General features: G+C 35.2%; 1 protein-coding gene across 1 annotated transcript; it reads left to right on the plus strand.

Annotated features, from left to right (window-relative positions):
* Positions 1–2,999: 2,999 nt before the first annotated feature.
* On the plus strand, positions 3,000–4,343 carry LOC100815580 (uncharacterized protein PF11_0207). Its single transcript, XM_003555679.5, has 2 exons — positions 3,000–3,540; positions 3,855–4,343. Exons 1-2 carry the CDS (start codon positions 3,096–3,098, stop codon positions 4,094–4,096), a joined length of 687 nt encoding a protein of 228 aa, XP_003555727.1. The 5' UTR covers positions 3,000–3,095; the 3' UTR covers positions 4,097–4,343.
* Positions 4,344–20,671: the final 16,328 nt, after the last annotated feature.

Raw genomic sequence — 20,671 nt, forward strand, 5'->3', positions numbered from 1 at the left:
TTTTCCAAAAGAACGAAGGACTAACCGCCTGAATTATTTTGTGTCTCCCTTCTCCCTTTTCAAAGAATTCAAAACGATACAGTCTGAGAATTCTTTTGATTCTTCCCTTTCCCATATACAGAAGATTTCAAAGGACTAATCACTTGAGAATTCTTTTGTATCCCCATTCACAAAGTTTCAAAGGTTTAACTGCCTGAGAACTTTGTCTTAACACATTGGAGGGTACATCCTTTGTGGTACAAGTAGAGGGTACATCTACTTGGGTTTGACTGAGAACAAGAGAGGGTACATCTCTTGTGGATCAGTTCTAGTGGAGGATACATCCACTAGGTTGTTCAAAGAGAACAAGGAGGGTACATCCCTTGTGGATCTTTGCTTGTAAAAGGATTTTTACAAGGTTGAAAAGAAATCTCAAAGACCGCAGGTCGCTTGGGGACTGGATGTAGGCACGGGTTGTTGCCGAACCAGTATAAAAACTCTTGTGTGTTTGTCTCCTTCTTCCTTACTCTTTTAATTTCCGTTGTGCATTTTAATTTCCGCTTTTACTTTTGGTTAAGTTTCTCTTCTACTCTTTATTCACTTAACAACATAGTAAAAGACTTAGAAGAGTAAATTTTTAATTAGTAAAGGTTTAGGAATAATTAATTCAACCCCCCCTTCTTAATTATTCTGAGGCCACTTGATCCAACAAGTTCTTGAAAGAATTACGTAAGTCTGATTTTCTCATCGCAATTGAGGACACGTAGGAGTGAGGGAAACACCATTGTCGACCACAAAAAAAGTAAAAAACATAAAAGGGAAAATACATAATTTTGAAGTCATGATTTGCACACTCGATTAGATGTTGTCGTCCCTTGTGACGGACGCGTGAGGTGCTAATACCTTCCCGGTGCATAAAAACAACTCCCGAACCTTTCATACTTAAAGTTTGTAGACCCACATTTCCGGTTTTCTAACGTTTTCCTCAAATAAACATTGGTGGCGACTTTGCGTGTTTTCCTCCCTTGGAAGACGCACCCGTGAGCCTTCGTGTTGCCCTCCCACCTAAGGGTAGGTCGCGACGCCCTCCTGCGAAGGGTAGGTCGCGACATTAGTGATGAGATAGCGCATTCTACTGAAGATTCTTTTCGCGTTGATTATTTTTTGTATATATTAGATTAGTCTATATCTTCTATTGAGAGTCGATTTGAACAATTTTTATAATATGAAAACATGTTTGGATTTTTATTTGATTCAAATAAATTTAAAAGTTTGAGTGAAGATGAATTGATAAAATATTGCATCAATCTTGAAAACATTTTGAGTTTTGAGGACCATTCTGTTATTGATGGTTTTGATTTGTTTTCAGAATTAAAGTTATTGAAATTTCTTTTAACAAATGAAATTAACACACCATTAAAAATATTGAACTTTATAAAAAGGTTAGGTTCTTTTCCAAATACATACATTGCTTATGGGATACTATTCCTGATTGTTGCGACCACTGAAAGAAATTTTTCAAAATTAAAATTGATTAAATCATATTTAAGATCAACCATGCTACAAGATAGATTGAATGGATTAACTATGTTATATATTGAGAGTAAGATGTTAGAGTTATTTAATTATAAAACTTTAACAAATAATATTGCAGCTTAAAAGACCAAAAAAATAACATAAAAATTATTAGTTTATATTAATATTATAACATAGGCCCCTATCCTTTAAAAAAAAAACATTTTTGTCTAAGGTCCCAAAATTCCTAGATACGATGCTGCTTCCAGGAAAACAAACTAGGTCCTGCAAAGGGCCATAATAGCAGAATGCTTCAAGTCCTTCTCAAGCAGGGAATCCAAAGGTGGCATCCACAAAACCCATTATTTATGATTTTTTGTACCAGCATGATGATGTCGTATAGGGAAATACACAAACATCACGCATTGAAATTTTGTTTTCTATGGAACCAAAAGACAATTAATACCTGCAAAAATACGGTGTTATGTTACACCAGCATGGCTAAGGCTAAGTTTGAGAATATTGTTGTCACTCTCTAAATGTGCTTCCCATGACAACCCTTTGTTGTTGGCCTAATCCACTAATATCTCTCTAGTTGGTATTGTATGGACCAGCAAGGGTTTCTAGCAAATTTCTATAGAATATGTGTTACACCTGTGTCACAACTTGACAGTTGTTCCAATGTATATTTTCCTAGTTTAATTAATGTGCCTTTTATCCTTCAAAAAATATGTGAGGCCTAAGTGTTACTCATGTGACTTATGGGGCAAGCTTTATTCTATTGCTCGGGAAAACAATTTTTTATTCACTACTAATAATTATAGGAGAATTTATCCATTACAAAAAGTTAAGCACGCATTAAATTTCTTACTTTTTCAGTTTGATAGAAATTGACTTTTCGTTTGCCCAAATTGTCCTTTTTTTTCTTTGAAACAGACACATATCGTCACTTAGTAAGTACAGATTTTTTTTTTCACTTGCTTTCTTGTCTCTGAAATTTATGATCTAAAATAAATCACATGATTAATTTTGATTAAACTGTTGCAAAGCTTCACGAGAATTATGTTTAGATGTACTATCCATGTGGGAAAGAATACAACCTTGCATTAGAATGTGACCAATTGGAATTAGCCAATAAATTGTTTAATTATTGAGGGTCGTCATAAATCTACCCCAGGCTCCCGAGAAATATTTGCATGCGAATAGGTGAATTCCCATTTATAATTGCAGCCAGAACATGTGGTGTCTATTGTTTCCAATGTTAAAATCTTACTACTATTAGTCTACTCGTTAGCAAATAGCAAGTGCTATTCACGAGCCACATTTCACCACTTCCATTATTGAAGCATAAGTACAACAATGACCCTTATCCGAGTTTCATAAAATAGCCCAAAATTCTTGGTGCGTTTTCTATCAATGTCAGGAGCCTAAGCCTACCCTGTAGCACTCAAGTTTTTTATACCATTCATCCTCCATTATTATTATTATTATTATTATTATTATTATTATTATTATTATTATTATATCTTCCTCTCTCTCATCACTATAAGTTGACAGTTCACAAAACTACCCACAAAACCAAAGGGTCATCACCATCAAACATGGGTGGCAGTGTTAGCAAGAGTGGGATGAGGAGGAAGAGTTCTGAGAAATATGTGATGAATTTGAAGGAGAAAGTGAGGCTATTGCAAGAGGAGATTAAGGAGATGATGTATGAGAGGGAGAAGGAGACAAGGAGCTATGAGAGGGACATAATGGTGTTCACTTTCAAGGAGGCAGATTGGAAGCAAGAGGGGAAGAGGCTGAGAGAGGAGGTGAAGCAATTGAGGAGTTTGGTGGAAGAGAAAGATGAGAAGATAAGAGAGATTGAGGTTGGAATGATGGAGAAGAGTAGTGAGAAGGAGTGGGAATTGATGGGGACTAAGCTCTTGGTTGAGCAGATGAAAGAGGAGAGAGCAAGGAGAGATGAAGCTGTGGAGAAGTGGAAGCAACTTTATCTTGCAATTAAGATCGAGCTTGATGAACTCATTCAAAGAACATATGATGGTCTCTCTCTCTCTCTATATCTATCTATCTACTTTTTGTACTTATTTAAGAAAAATATAAATTGTAGAACAAGAATTCATGGTTACTACTTGCCTTGTGCTTTTATGTTATGTTTTTGAAAAGTAGATTGAGGCTGGTGGGGTTCAATTCCTAGCCCAATTAAGATGTTCAATGGTTTGGGTATAATTTATTTTTTTTACTTTGCTCTTTAGGAATTTTCAATATGTTACTAATATAACTAACTTCATAACGGTTGAGTGTGTTGTTTTGATTTGGTTGGGCTTAATTGGAATTTTTGGTTATGTGTTTCACAGGGGATGGTCTGTATTGGAAAGCAGAGGAGAATGACATCCAAATGGAAAATCTGAAGAAGGAATTGCAAGAAAAGGACGAAACCATCAAGGCCTTAAAAACTCAATTACTTTCAATGGAGAAAGAAAAGTACAAAAAGGAGAGGGAGTTTGACTTGTTAAGGCAAAGCCTGAGGATTATGAATGGCAAGAAAAATTCAATTCAAACGAAAGAGAAGCTCTTGAAAAGCAAATTGGGAAAATGAAATGCACAAAAACTAGGTTTCGCACAAAAACTAGGTTTCATATCCAAAATTGAACAATGCGGTTGAATATGTATTATTGTATACTGGGTTGGTTTGTATATTGCAACATCACCTATTTTCCTTTTATTTTTTTCCCCTTCCTTTTTTCTTCAGAAAAATAAGCAAGCCAATACTTCCACAGAAGAAAAATCTTCATCTTGTACCTTGAAAGAAAGAAAAAAAACAGAACATTGAGGAAGATTAGCAATTTTTCCTTGTGGACTAGCTTAGTTATTGAATGTTATATGCCAGGTCTAAGGACTACGGAAAGAAATTAAGATAGAAAGATTTTTTTTTTACTTTTATTTTTTCTTTCATTAATTATTTAGATTCAAACAAAGTTAGTTTCTAAAAGAAGTTTTTGTTCCACTGATTTAATTTGGCATGTCTCCCTTCAATGGTAAAGGGTAGGGAGAAGGGTGTCCAAAAACTAATTCGGTAAAAAAATCAAACTTAATTGATTTTGAGCTGTTTTAACTGATTCGGTTTTATATCCAAATGGTTAAACTGATTTAGAAACTGATTCAAAATCGAATTGATTTTAAAAAATTTGATTTTGAACTAAACTAGTTTTTAATCAGTTTTAAACTAATTCTAATAGTCGAAACAATTTTAAACTGGTTTTCGAATTAGTTTTTGAACTATTTTTTCAAATAAAAAATATTTAAATAAAAATCAGTTTGGTTAATAGACCTGATTTTATAGAAACAATTCGGATAATTAAATTAATTTTATAAAATACTATACTTATTTTTTCTTGAATTAGTTTAAGAAAAAAACCAATTCAATTTAGACTTGGTTACAATCACATTCAATTTGGACATTTTTTTTAACACCCCTCGGTGGGGGTGGCCACCTAACCAGTGAATCGTCACATTCCCTAGATTGATTTCCTTTGACACAGGGAAAATTAGATTCTATGCAAACCTATCAATCGCCATGCAATGATTTCATTCCACCAAAAGCCTAAAACAAGTGTCAAAAACGCAAAAGCACCATAATTAGTACAATATGTAAATTTATAAATAAATAAAGCAGAAGATAGGAACCTGCTGTGAATTAACAAAATCAAAAGGAATATTCAATAACTGATATTAACTATTATTTAATTGAATTATAATGTTAATTATTCAATGATAAAAGAAAAGGTAAAGAAAAGGCAACCCTAACCCTAATTGAAATTTAAAGGGTTCATCAAGAGTAAAATAATAAATAATTCTAAAAGTTTTTACTAAATCAATGAAATATTGCTTTTTCATATCACAAAAAGAAATTCGTGTTTTAGCAAGGATAATTTCGTCGCCAATCCCTCTCTAATTTAACACAAAAGTCGTTTGCGATGAACATTAGTTCTCACTAAAAATTAGTTGCCAAGTAGCGATGGACAGAGTCCCTTGCAATCTCTTCATTAATTCCATATTCTCCTTCGCAAAATCCCTCACAAATTATGTGGTGGAATGCAAATATTTTCCCTCACTAGTTAGCGACGATAGAGCCTTCGTTAATCCCTTGCAATGCCCTTGCTAGTTATTTGCCGCTAGTCCCTCATTATTCCTTCACTAATTGTCCCACACAAATCCTTCTCTATTTGGAAAGGTACTCTCATTTATTCATCACTATTCTCTCTCTTTTCCCTCACTAATGACATATAAAATCTCCTTCAAATATTGATGGTTAATCATTCCGTCAATAATTAGTGACAAATTGCATCCCTTTCAAATTAGTGATGAATTGCTTCCCTCTCAAATCAACAACAAAAATTAATCCTCTCTAGTTAGTGACAATTTACATTTCTAAAATTATCAAGATTTATTCTTCATTTAACACAGTGGTAATTTTTTCATGAAAAATAAAAAATTAAATAACATTTCAAGTCTCATTACATTAAAAACATTGATAAATTAAATGCAATTACATATTTAAAACATGTTAGAAATGTTATAACATAAAATTGCATGAAAAATGGAATAAATTCAAGGCTATGCAGAGCAATGTCATTACAAAATGTTCTTTATTCATCTCTAACACCAAAGCTAACTCTAATGTTTGAGACTATGCTTTTGGAAATCTCCATACTGAAAAAGATGATGGAACTCACAAACCAAGAGGAGGAGGGGTGGGTGGTGAATTGGTTTTTAAATCAAATTAAACTTAAAAACAAAGTTTTGAAAAACTTTTGCTTTCAAGGATTGTATCACAAAATTTTGTTAAAACTAATATCTAATCAATCACCAATACACAATATCCCTTTTTTAAAGTTCTTTTCGAAAAGAAATTTTCTTTAAATTTAGCAAATTGATCAAGAATACAATGAGAGAGATAAGATCAAGAGAAAAAGTACGCCAATTTTTATATTGGTCCATTCTCTATCTCTAGAGAAGCTGCTCTAGTTATCTAATTCAATTTGAATTGCATTTCCACTATACACTTTGAATTCTTACAAGAAATCATAATCAATCTCAGTTCCTACCCATAAAAAGAGACTAAGGTACCCAACCCTAGGTCCCTTTGTGAATAAGAGCCTAAGAGACACCTACCCTTAGCCCAAACTAGAAAACCATATTCTAGCATGCTTTCAGAACTCATGCATATGCTAACAACATGTAAAACACATGAAAAACTGAGTCAAGGAGAAACACAACCTGGTCATTCAAATGCAAAAGCCTTTGCTTGATCGAATGGATGTTTTCTTGATCTCATAAGATGTTAACAACTTACTTTTACCATGAACACTTTAGAAAATGAAGACTAGAAAGTGTGAGTCAAACAAACTTATTCTAAGCACTTATTCTGATCTATTAAAAGTGAGAACACAAGGTAAATAAAGAAAATAGTTATAACAACCTGTAATCGATTATTTCAAAGAAGTAATCGATTAGATTATCATTTTAATCGATTAAAGTGTTCTTCCCAAACCTGAAAAGCTTTTAAGAACAATGTAATCGATTAAAGTGTTCTTTATCACTTCTGGGGACACTTTCAAGAATGAAGTAATCGATTACAATCACCTGGTAATCAATTAAGCAGAGACTCATGAAAAACTAGACATGCTCTAAACTGGACGATATAATCAATTACGGATAACTAGTAATCAATTAAATCGAACGAAAATCTCTTTGCAAGCTTCAAACGACTTGTGTAATCAATTACGAATAGCCCGGTAATCGATTAAAATAGAGAATTTTATGCACTAAAGAAGTTTCTAACTTTAGAAACAATCTTCCTACCTCTGCATGATGATGCATGATGTACATATGGAAAGATATAGATTAAGATGCAAAAATCAATACAAATGCCACTCAAAGATTTGGAGATGTAAAAGATAAAACTTCTTCAAGTCCAAAGCTTAATCTTCATGTTGCCCCCCCTTATCTCTAACAATCTCCTCCTTTTTGGCTTTAATGATGCCAAACTTAAATTGTCATTTGTGTGCATTTGGAGAGTCTTGAGAGTAGAGACTTCTCTTGAAAAAGCAACCTAAAAGTTTATGAGCGCTAAGAGAAGTGTCAAACCATATTTCATCATCATCATAGAGTAGAGTAAGTATGCAATGTAATACTACTTCCTGATGCAATTTTCTCCCCTTTTTGGCACAACAAGGCCAAAAAGTCACAACTACAAAAAAATAGACAAAGTATGATGTGAACAAGGAAGATATCATGGCATTTCATTCATAGAATAACCATTACAACTTAATCAGTACAGTCATTATAAGAAAACATAACTACTTAATCATACATCATAATAATCGACTAGAGAAATGAAAATAGGATTAAAAACAAACAGAAAGGACAATCAAATAGCTGAAACAAGCACTGAAACACACAACTAAGCTTTATCCTCATCATGGTTAAGGAGGTTGCTAAGGGTCAACCTAGTCTCAATGTTTTCTAGTTGGGTAGTTATATTCTCCAAGGAACTATGAACTTTAGCTGAGTGCTCTTGATGGAGGTGAAGCATAACGTCCATCTTCTTAATCATAAGGGTCTCGAAAGGACTCCATTGATGTGCAAGCTCTTGTGGAGCTTCAACTTCAGCATTTTCTTGCATCTCGTCAACGTTTCCTACTGCAGGCTCTCCAACCATTATCCATTCATGATCAACAAACCTCATTCCAAGATTCTTGAGATGCCTTTTAGTAATGTCACTAGAGGCTTTGGTAAAGTGCATAACCTCATTAGAGATATCAACATTGAAGTAGTCAATGAATCCTGAGGCAAGCACAACATAAGGGAATTCATAATCCACCAAGTGACAACACTTCATCATAATGTCTTCAATCAATAGTACCCAGTTCATCTTGATACCTGATTTCATACCATAAACTATTTGTAGATCATCATCCATTACCTGAGCATGATTACTTTAGCTAGGTGTGAGAATATAGGTGATGAGGTATACTAACATTCTATCCTCTATAGTCAGTCCACCAACTCCTAAGCGATTCCTCAAGTTCCTAGCAGGGTCAAGAAGCATTCCCCTATAGGTTTGCATCTTGTTGTACCCATTAGGCGTTTCATCGAACTTGTGGACTTTACCCATGTCCAAACCGATTATTTCCTTCCACATAGAAACATCAATGACCATATCTACTCCATTAACAATAGAGAAGAGGTTACCTTCAAGGTCAACACATGCATAAGAGTAGAAAACCTTGACTAGCTCTGGATAAAATATTTTTTTCATCTGCACTAGCTTTGGCAATCCTTGTACTTCTAGCATATTGGAGATGTTGAACCCTTGTTGAAAGAACCATTCCAAGTCCAAATACTTAGGGATCCTCACATTTTTTACAACATGTATCATCTTGTAGTCATTCTTCTTGCTTTCATCTATGAACCATGTGTCCAAACGGTTGATAGTAGCCTATGAACATTCTTCTTGCTTCCTTTTGGAAGTTTTTGCCTTTTGCTATGCTCTTGAAGGATTGCTTGCCCTCTTGAAGAGGAGACAAAGGGTTTGATAGCAGAATATGTTTGGGTTCAGAGATGGGTGGTAACTGGAGATTTTAAAGGAGGTGTTGGTGTGATTTATGGATAGGGTAAGGTTGGCTTATAAAGAGAGGCTGAGGCGTTTTGGTTGGCTGAGATGGGTGGTGGGAGTAAATGCAGTAGTAATGGTGGTTGATGTGGTGAAGATGAAGAGATGTAATAGATTACAACACACAAAAATATGCAAGTAATCGATTAAAGTTACATGTTAATCAATTAAATTGGCCCTTGTTTTCACCAAAAACCAAAAGCTGATGTAAGTAATTGATTAAAATGTAGGTGTAATCGATAAAATATGCTAGAAAAACTCCCAATATGGCCTTTGTAATCGATTAAGATGTAAGGTAATCGATGAAAATAAAATACAAAGCCAAAAGAAGCTATAAACCATAGCATGTAATCAATTAAAACGAAGCCTGTAACATCTCATATTTTGTAAACTAATTGTTATTTGTAAATAAATAGAGCTTTAAAAAATGATAAGTTTTTTTTATAATAAAATAAATAAGGAGAAATAACTTTATTAATTAAAATAATGGTTTGAGAGAAAATAAAAAGGGTATTTTATTTATTCATTTGATAGGGAATAAAATAGAGTTTGTTTTATAAAATGATAAAAATAAATAAATAGAGTAAATGATAAGTTTTAAGTACCCTAACTATAAATAGAGACGTGTTAGGTCAGTTTTTACACTGACAATGCCTCCTCTTTCTCTCAATTTTGTTTTCTCCACTCTTCCTCCCAAAACCCTCTCCTTTTCCCGCATACCACCAAATCTATCTTAGAAAAATGATGATCTTTGACTCATTTACAGTTGGATCATTGTGAAATTTGAGTAACAATCTCAGAACTCATTTACAAACATTCTAACCGTTGGAAATTACAAAAAAATGTCAAAGCGGAGAGAAAAACTCTTTTTATCGAAACTTTTTCTTTTCCCGTAGAAATCTAAAACTGTCTCAGTAAAACTACGATCCCGGACTTGGTAGCCGTTAGATTGTCATGAAATTTTGATATGTGGTTTGAGATTCATTACTGCACACTTCCACCGTTGGGATTTGAGAAGTAAGATTCCTGGAGAGAGAAACTGAATCGCACAAAGACAATACAAAATGGAGGCTTCAATCCCTTCTCCTTCTCTCTGATGTTAGGGAACCCTATCAGAGCAGTTGGAGGAAAAACTGGAGGAATCTTAGGAAAACGCTAGAGATGCCGCTATTGCTATCACAATGCACACGTGAGCCCGCTTAAAGGTAAGGAATGAGTTTATCACAATTGAGGTTAGAATGAACATGTGTAGGGATCCTTAGAGGATTAAATTGGGGTTTATTTTGGGATGTTTATTGAATTACAATTTTTCCTTTACGATTATAAATACAATATTGTTGTGTTTTATGTACCAATTGATGTTTTGATGAGAATTAATTGATAAACTTGAGCGCTCTTGATGTTTTTGTGTTTTGACCCATGATTTTGATATAATTATGTGAAATTATTTGAGGGGTTTTACTCCCCATGTTGTGATAAACCTTTTGTATAAATTGTTATGTTGAGATTATGAAATGGTGATTCAAATTGTGAGTATATGATAAATTGAACTTGTGATGAATGATGAAATACATGTGTATTGAAATGAAATGTGGATATTGAGTTATGAGTTATGAACTCTGCAATCACACAATTGTAAGACCCGTTAAGGGCGACGAGTATTGTGATGGGATCCACTGTAGGAACCCGACGAGTTTAATCACAAGCGCGACCAGTTAAAATGATTTTGAAAAGAATTGAGTAGTTATGTGTATTGCATAGTTCATAGGTAAAGTGTGTATGATTCATGAGGTGTGATAACATGTTATTTTAGGACTATACCATTGTGATTGAGACCGAATATATGTGATAAATTTAGTATGTATTGACTTGTAATATATTAGTGCATTGAGATGTTGTGTGCATTGAGTTGTAAGCTATGCATTGTACAGTCACACAACTATAAGATCCTTCAAGGGCGACGAACTAATAATAAGACCCTTCAAGGGCGACGAGTTAACGCGCGACAAGTATTGTGATGGGAACGACTATGGGGACCCGTTGAGTTTAATCACAAGCGCAATGAGATAAAACTATTTTGAGAACAATTAAGGAGTCATGTGTTTTGTACAGTTCATAGATAGAGTTTGTATGCTAAAATATTTTCTGGGTTGGACCTGAATTATGAGGGAGAGGTCCTGACGGACTCTTCGGAGTGTAGGCCTTGGGGGTAAATACACCTGGTTTGAGTGCTCCGTTAAGCCTGTGCCGATCCCACATGGTTAGAGCATTCTTGCAAAACAGCGTGACCCTGATTGGTCTCCCTATGATTTTACCTAGTGAGAGTGACTTGACTTACTAGTGTGTGGTTTGTCTTGTCATGTACTCCTAGGCGTCCGACGAGGTTTTTAACTGACATGGTACTACATTGCATATAGTATTGAGTCTTAGTGTATATGTTGCATAACGCTTGTGTATTGATAGATATTGATTGACTTGGTGATATTGTGTTTTGATCCTTGAGTACGTGAATGTTGTGAAAATTAATGAGATGTGTTGTGTTGTGATGTGATGTTGGGCGACAAAATGGTGAAATGACGTGAGCTATGTTTAAGTTTTATTTTTTTATATGATATTTATGCCTACATGTTATCTTATTTCTCTCCATTAGTTAGGAATGTGATAACTCACTCCCTGTGTGTTGTTTGTGTTTGGATCCTGTGATGATCTTGAACTTTGTGTTCGGGGGAGCAGATGACTAGTTGAATTACTTTAAGGAACCTTGTGCTGAAGGACGTCGAGACACCATGCTCTGATAGGATGTGACATTGGGGTATAGGTTTCTATATTAATTGTATGAAGTCTTAGACGATCTTGTTTGAGTTGAGATGACTTTATTATTTATTTGGACAAATTTGAATATGATGTAAAAAAAAGTGAATGTGAGCCTTTTACCCTGTTGAAAGGTTTCTTTTTAAATGTGTTTTAAAAACTTTTAATTAATTATGATTTCTTTTCCTTTTATTAGTACATATATGTATGGGGTAGAGGGTGTCACAAAGCCGTAATCGGTTACATCAAAATGCAAAGCCAAAAAAGGATGTAAACCAAAACATGTAATCGATTAATATGATGCAATAATCGATTATAACAAAAAACCTTAAACCATAGAACCACAAAAACATGTATGGTAATCGATTAAATCATGGGGTAATCGATTAAAACAGAAAGTTTCAAAGACTGATAATCACATAACAACACTGTGTAATTGATTAAAATCATGAAACACACGAAAGGCAGAGAAAAACATGTATTTTTTAGAAAGCGATATTCAATCACATATCAACATACAAAGATATTAAAAAAATGACAAACATAGAGAGCATATATATCAAGCTACATGTACTAAAGCATAACATAATTCAACACTAGATCTATTTAGGATACCTAGTTCATTCCTAATAAAGAAGAACCCATCTCTAAGAAGAGGTTTAGTGAAGATGTTAGGTAGTTGATGTTCACTGTCAACAAACTTCATGCAACAATCACCTTTTGATACAAGACCTCTAAGAAAGTGATGCCTAATCTCTATATGTTTAGTTCTAGAATGCATGACAGGATTTGTAGAAAAATTAACAGCACTTGTGTTGTCACATTTCAAGGGAATGTGATAAAGGATTACTCCAAAGTCTTCTAGGTATTGTTTCATTCAGAGACTTTGAGAACAACAACTTCCAGCTGCAATATATTCTGCTTCTGCATAATGGATAGTGCTAGATAGGCTTATTTCTTGTAGTTCCAAGATACAAGTGAGCTTCCTAAGAGATGGCATGTCCCACTTGTGCTTTTCCTATCTAACTTGCATCCTGCAAAATCAGAATCTAAAAAGACAATTAGATTTAAGGAGGTACCTTTGCGATACCACAAAACAACATTGGTTGTGCCCTTAAGATACTTAATGATCCTTTTAACTAAACTGATTTAACTTTTCATGCATAGCCAACAACCAATGCTCATCATACAAAGCTTCATCTATGTTTCTTGGTTTAATCTAAGAAACAAAAACCATGTTGTTGCATAAAATCCTAATTCTAGAGTAAGTAGATACTCCCTTTGATATTTCACTGGTTATGTTGTCCAAGGAGAGGTCTCTTTGAGTTCTCCATTCTCTTTCAAGTGCAATGTCCTTATCTGAAAAACCCGCATCTTCATCTTCCAAAGTATTTTCTTGAATAATAGAGTTAGTTTTATCACAAACAACATGTACAGATTCTTCCACACACATAGTTCTTCTATTAAACACTCTATATGCTTTGCTTTGCAATGAATAACCAAGAAAACTAGCCTCATCGGCTTTTGCATCAAATTTGCCAAGAGATTCTTTTCCATTGTTTAAAACAGATCATTTACATCCAAAAACCTTTAAATGAGATATATTTGGTTTTCTTCCTTAGTAAAGCTCTTAAGGAATTTTCTTTAGAATAAGTCTTATAAGAAGCTTGTTGAGAGTATAGCAAACAATACTCATAACATCAGCCCAAAAGTACATTGATAACTTTGTTTCATTTAGAAGAGTTCTAGCTCCTTCTTCAAGAGATCTATTTTTCCTCTCCACAACACAATTTTGTTGAGGTGCTCTTGGGGAAGAAAAATTATGGTGAATTCCATTTTCTTCACAAATTTTTTCAAAATACTCATTTTGAAATTCCCCAACATGATCGCTTCTAATAGAAACAATGTGAAGACCTTTCTCATTTTGAATAACTTCGGCAAGTTTGCAAAAAACATTAGTTTTGGTTTTCAAAAAGAAAGTCCAAGTGAACCTTGAATAATCATCTAAACTCATAGTTCTTGATGGTCCAAATAAATCTATATGAAGTAGTTTAAGGGGTTTTGAAGTAGAAACAACGTTTTTACTTTGAAAAGAGTTTTTAACTTGTTTCCCCTTTTGACATGCTTAACACAATTTATTTTTCTCAAACTTGAGTTTTGAAATACCAATTACTAAGTCCTTTTTAACTAGATGATTGAGATGATGTATGTTTATATGTGCAATCCTATGATGCCATAGCCAAGAATCATCAATCTTACTTACCAAGCAACTAAGTTCATGAAATGATGCATGTTCAATATTAAGCATGTAGATATTACCTATTCTTTTACCTATGTGAACAACCTTACTAGATTTAGTTTCACAAATGAGACAACAATTCTTGTTAAATTCATTTTTAAAGCCTTTATCACATAGTTGACTTATGCTCAAGAGATAGTGCTTAAGTCCATCAACATACAAAACATTTTTTATTTGTCTTGTGCTAATTTCCAATATTTCCTTCTTCCATAATTCTTCCCTTATTGTTGTCTCCAAAAGTGACATATCCTTCTTCCTTTGATACAAAGTCAGTAAGTTTAGACATGTCACCAGTCATGTGCCTAGAGCAGCCACTATCCAAGTACCATAGTGAGTCTCTTGCTTTTAGACACACATACAAAAAAAAATAATTATAGAAAGGTGGTACCCAATTGAGGTTGGGTCCATTGGGGTTAATTTTCACAATTAAATCTTTAGGAATCCAAACACATTTACCTCTAGGAAATTCAAATCTTCTAATATAACATTTGTAAGATGTGTGCCCTCTTTTCATGAAATAATGACAAGTCTTTGCTTTACGATCAAAATGCACTATGTTTTTATTTTTGGAGACTTTGTTTGAGTTCACCTTTTTGGAGGATGAAAACTTGATTTTCTTTGAAAAGGTTGTTATACCCCAAACTAGTCTTATTGGTAGTATGCTTTTGCACACTGAGCAAGTGACTGAGGTCAATCTTTCCTCTGTTCATTTTTCTAAAAAGGTCTTTAAGATAAGAAAGCTCATTTTGCAACTTCATACGTTCTTCATAGTGATCCTTTTTGAAGTTTTCAAACACAATTTGTAAAGATTTGTAATCATCCATATTAAGAGAAGTAGAAGCACAAACACAACCAGTGGCTTTATAAGTTGAAATAAGTTTTTCATTTTCTTGTCTCAGTTTTTCCAACTCACTTTGTGTTGAAGACAATTTAGTGATATGAAATTTTAGACCGCGTCTCAGTTTATTGTTTGAAATAGAAGGTCTTTGTGCTTCTTCATGCATTTCATTAAATGCTTCCAAAACTTCTTCAAATTCAGAATTTACCTCAGTTTCTTCAATGGTTGAGTAGTCATCCATTAAATCAGCCATCAAGCACACATTTGCAACTTCTTCTTCACTAGAAAAATCAGAGGATGTGGATGCATTTTCTTCCCAAGCTATGTAGGCCTTTTTCTATTTTCTATCCTTCTTTCCTTTCTTTTCAGCAAGTTGTTTTCTAAGGTAGATTGGACATTCTGATTTGATATGGCCCTACTTCCCGCATTTGAAGCATGTAAAGGTGTTGTTGTTGTTTTCTATCTTTTTTTGAAGGTTTAGAGAATTTTCTATTTTTGGATTGTTTGAGAAATTTCCTAAACTTCTTTACCATCAAGCTTAAATTCTCTACATCTTCGTCATCACTAGAGCTTTCTTTGCAATCTTCCTTTGAAGAACTAACCTTGAGTGCAATTCCTTTTCTTTTATTTTATGTTTCTTCTACATGAGATTGTTGAATCAACCCATGTTCATACACAAGCAATTTTCCGAAGAGATCTTCCATCGACATTGATGTTAAGTCCTTGGATTCCTTGGTCGCTGTGATCTTTGGTTCCAAAGTTCTTGTAAGACAATTGAGAATCTTGATGTTTAGCTCATCATCTTCAAACGGTTTTCCAAGATCAAGCAAGTGATTCACAATATGGGTGAATCTTGTTTGAAGTTTTGAAATGGTTTCACGATTCTTCATTCAGAAAGCTTGATATTTGGATACAAGAGGGTGCTTTCTTGCTCTTCTTACATTCATAGTTCCTTCATCTAACAGGGACAAATATACATTCCCATAATTGGGTTCCCTGACCCTAATTATGGTATCAAAGTCATAAATTATGATAAAATCCTCTCACCTATCATGAGCTTTCTATCAGCTCCTTTCTGCGTCACTCAAAGGCCTCTCATGTTCACATTTGTCGATCCAAAAGCATAGGTCTATATACCAAATCAAAGGCAATTTAGTATATATTTCAAAAACAAGATTAATATCAACATTCAGGGGTCAAATACCCCTATGAAAATAAAAGAGGCTAAGGGGTTTTTCAGGTTCTACTACAAAGAGATGTCATTTTGAAATTATGATCATGCCAATTTGACCGAGGTTCAGCGAAGGTCACAAAAAAATCATCAATTTTATAAAAATGTAACTTTTACAACGTCTCATTTTCAAGGGCTTTTCAAAGGAAGTGTAAAAATATCCTATTACGGTACCCAAAACACAAGAGATACTAAGAGAAACTCAAACTAACTAGGAGAAAGGCATAGAAGTCAATGCTACCTCAGAGAAACTACGAAAGAAAGGATTGAGAGCTTGTTCTCTATCGAATCTTTGAGATGGATTTTGAGGATTCCATTCTGATTAAAGCATTCCTCTTCATGCGGTGGTCCAGCAGCAAGCAATGGCAGCTCATGGTGGCCATTGGTGGTCGTGGGTGGTGGAGGAGACGGGGGTTTGGGTTTATGGGTGGAAATTTTGGAGAGAGAGAGAGAGAGAGCTAAAAAAGCAAAATGTTACATCATTGGACGTATTTATAATTTGCAGATCTTGCTTAACGAGCTCATCTTGCTAAGCGGAAATCCACTTTTGGCGTTAAGTATGGCCTGTCGTGCTGAGTGAAGTACTTCCTCGGGTTGGAATTGGGCTTAGCGCCCCGTCTCACTAAGCGAATTCTCTGGCGGGTTTTGAATTTTGCTTAGCGCACCTGTCTCACTGAGTTGGTTGTCCAAAAATATTATTTGGAAAATCCCAACGGTCAATACATGTAGAAATAAGTCACGAAACCTAAGTTCAAGTTTGAAGACAATCCAATGGTTAACGAGTTTGGGATCGTGGTTTTACCGGAATAAGTTTCGGTAAAACTTGAAATCTCACAATTTCAACATATGCTAAACAGACTTCACATAACTTAGCATCTATATCAAGCAATCACACATAGATAATTCACACAACACCTCAACTCATCTAATTCAATCAAATAATACAAGAAATATATTAAACATTGATTTTCAGTTAGCGAAATTTTAGGGCATTACACCCAATATTTTAACTCCAAGTGACACGTAAGCGTGTTGAGAATTACTTCCCAAGAGGTTTAGTGTCTTTTTAGTGTATACGGGACGAATGGTTGTTGATGATAAAACTTGGATACTTGAGACCGACCATGAGTGAGATGGTAGGTACAAAGGTGTTGTATCTTAAATCTCAAGGAATTAAAGTTTAGTTGTTGTTGTTGTGAGTAGGCACATAAGTTGAGAGTGTTTGGTGGGCCTTCAACCTAGTATTGAAGGTTGTCGATGGTGGCTAACAGGAATAGCCCTATAGAATGGATGAGTAGACAAATCCCTAGATAGGTCAAGGTCTTTGCAAGTCTTTTCGAGGTAAGCTATTACCCACGCTTATCCATTTTCAAGGTGTGACTATATTAAGAGATGTACTTGAGTTAATCACTCAAAAGGTGAAATCTTCATGGAGTTGAGTTTGTCTTTGGTGTCGATGAATGTTGAACTGGTGATGATCACGTTTGATGGATAACTCATGGTTATAATGATTGGCCGACTAATGATGATGATGGTATATGATGATTGATGAACTAATGATTATTATGATATTCTTTGCTATGTAGATTTTAAGACTTATGTTTTATGTATGATTTCTACATATTATATCAAATACGTGATGATAGTAGATCATGCTTTAATTGTCAATTTTTAATCCCATTTTAGTATGCTTATTTTTTGTAAGCTTATCCTTGCATTGTTGTACATGTGATTCGTGCCTATGATGATCCCATATCTGACATACGTGGGGAGCAAATGGATAGGAGGTGGTCCTATGTCTTTGAAGACTTCAAGGATATGCATATCTAGACGTGAATGCATGTTATCTGTTTTTGTTTCCTCTTGAAAGCAATGTTTAGTTTTAACGAACTTAGAGTTATGTAGTTTATCCTTATAGTGTGGTTTATGTTTATATGTATGTTTTGAGAATGTTTGAGTTACTATGATGTTGTATATATATAATGTGATGTTTTTATTTTGGAGATGTGTGTTTAGGCTTAGGCCTTTGAGACAAAAAAGTTTACTAATACCTTCATAAATAAATTAACTGAAGAGTTATAAAATCTTCCGTTTGAGTTAGATGCTAGTTTCATGTAACAAAGGCGAGTCGTTACAATTTCCATTTCTTAATTTTAAATGCATTTTTCAATGACAATTAAACCATACAAAATTATGTGATTGGGTTATCAATCCAACAAGAAGCATTAAATACAGAAAATAAGCATTAACATTAAACCAAATATGGAATAAGTAGGAGAAGTGATTACATGAGTTGCTAGTACACCAAATTCCCCAACAAAGATGAAAACTAGTCTTTCATTGTGATGAGAAGAAATGAAAATTCAAGAAATTACACAAAATGGAAGAGAAAATGGAGCTTGGATGAAGATGGAGACGCAGTAAATCCTTGGTAGATATAAAAATGTTCCCAATGATTGCCTACCACGTCAAATTCCCTTCAAAATCTTTGTTTTATCTTTTCCCCGTAAAGTGCAATTCGCTTAACAACTTTTACAATTCATTAGCGAAATCCAAGTCTTCCTCAAATAGACTTTTAGAAGTATTTTGCTAAGTTCAAAGTTGTAGTCACTAAGTGAGATAACGACAAAACTAATAAATTTCCGACAATTAAACTAAGTATGACTATTCCCTATAATGAACCAACCTAATTAAAAAGGATACAAACATCACAATAAATAAGAGAAAGACAAGATAATTACTATAGTTTATTATTGAAATTGTAGTAAGAACAATTGGCGCCCACCGTTGGGCCGTAGTAAAACATATCCCGTGGCCTCTCAACAATCCACTCACATCCCTCCATGGTTAGCACTCGGTCTGACATCAGACACGAGACCCCCATTGCAGACTTGTAGACTTGCATCCTCATCCGGTAGCTATGGCAGACACGAACACTCTAAAGCAACTCCAAAATCGCATTACAGAGATAGAGCGACGCCACAAGGAAGAGTTGAGAAAGCTAAAGGCTGATCATGACCACCTAGAGGCTCGTGTCAGACATCCCTAGGGACACGAGCAATCCTCCCACACCTTGCCTGAGCGCACCCAAGGGGGATCACATCCCCGATGCATAGGTAACAATGCAAACGACCTAAGTCCCTCCTACATGCATCGTCAAGCAATACAGATTGTCCATCGACATCCTTTTGTCGACCGCATTATGGTGGCAGACATACCCTTGGGGTGGAAGCCACTTAACCTTGAGCGGTACAATGGGACAACAGATCCAGACGAGCATCTGGATGCCTTCCTGACACAGGTGAACCTCTACACCAATGACGACTTGATTCTATGTCATCTCTTCCCTACATCTCTTAAGGGAGTAACATTGACCTGGTACGGTGGACTCCCACCTAGGTCCATAGACGGCTTCAACACCCACGTCAAGCAATTCAATGCCTAGTACGCCACTAACAGGTCTCACTGCATGACCTCAACTGCCTTGGCCAGTCTGCCACATGCAGATGATGAGTCCCTCAGAAAGTTCATAGACAAATTTGGGCGCACGGTCGTCCAGATCCAAAATCTAAATCATGAGGTAGCGTTACATTCCATGCTCCTCACCTTATGCCCTAGAAAGTTCATAGACAGTTTGTGCGAAAAACCACTTGATAGCATGGATGAACTGCGCCAACGAGTCAAGGGCTACATCCAGATGGAAGAAATGTCCAAATTTCGGAATGAAGTCCGCCAAGCCGGACAAAAGCACGATAAGTGCGAAGCACAAACCAAAACTGACGCGTACAAGTCAGATAATAGGCACAATCTAGACAAGTGCCAACCTCTCTTCAAAGGGCATAGGTACGAGTGTTACACACGCCTAATGGCCAATCACGCCACGATTCTCGAGGAAGCATTCAACCTGGAGGTACCTATCTAGCTACCTCAGACAAAACTTCCTAGGCCGGGGTTAGACACAACTAAATACTGCCGGTATCACTACAATATTGGTCATAAAATCAAAGACTGATGGGCCCTAAAGGAAATGATAAAATAACTTATACAGGTTGGGTGCTTAGCCCAGTTTGTTAAGAGATCAGACAACTAAGCAGGAGTGAGACTCGAAGGACATCTAGAGGAGCAGAACAGGAACCAGGAAGCAGACAAAAAGAGAGCAGAAGACCGAAGTAGACCAAGATAACAATGACATGAGCGACAACCTCCACCAGAAAAAGACCCCGCTTGACACATCAGAGGTGTAATCAACACCATCGCTGGCGGATTTTTCTATAGAGGATAGTCTAGCCAGTCCCAAAAGTGGCACCTACACGCCAT

The sequence above is a fragment of the Glycine max genome, chromosome 20 (genome assembly GCF_000004515.6).
Source record: "Glycine max cultivar Williams 82 chromosome 20, Glycine_max_v4.0, whole genome shotgun sequence".
In the NCBI taxonomy this organism is placed as follows: domain Eukaryota; kingdom Viridiplantae; phylum Streptophyta; class Magnoliopsida; order Fabales; family Fabaceae; genus Glycine; species Glycine max.

Coding starts and splice junctions, on each gene's coding strand:
- LOC100815580 (XM_003555679.5), top strand. CDS start 3,096: ATGGGTGGCAGTGTTAGCAAGAGTGGGATGAGGAGGAAGAGTTCTGAG. Junction 3,541..3,854: donor CATTCAAAGAACATATGATG/GTCTCTCTCTCT, acceptor TGTGTTTCACAG/GGGATGGTCTGTATTGGAAA.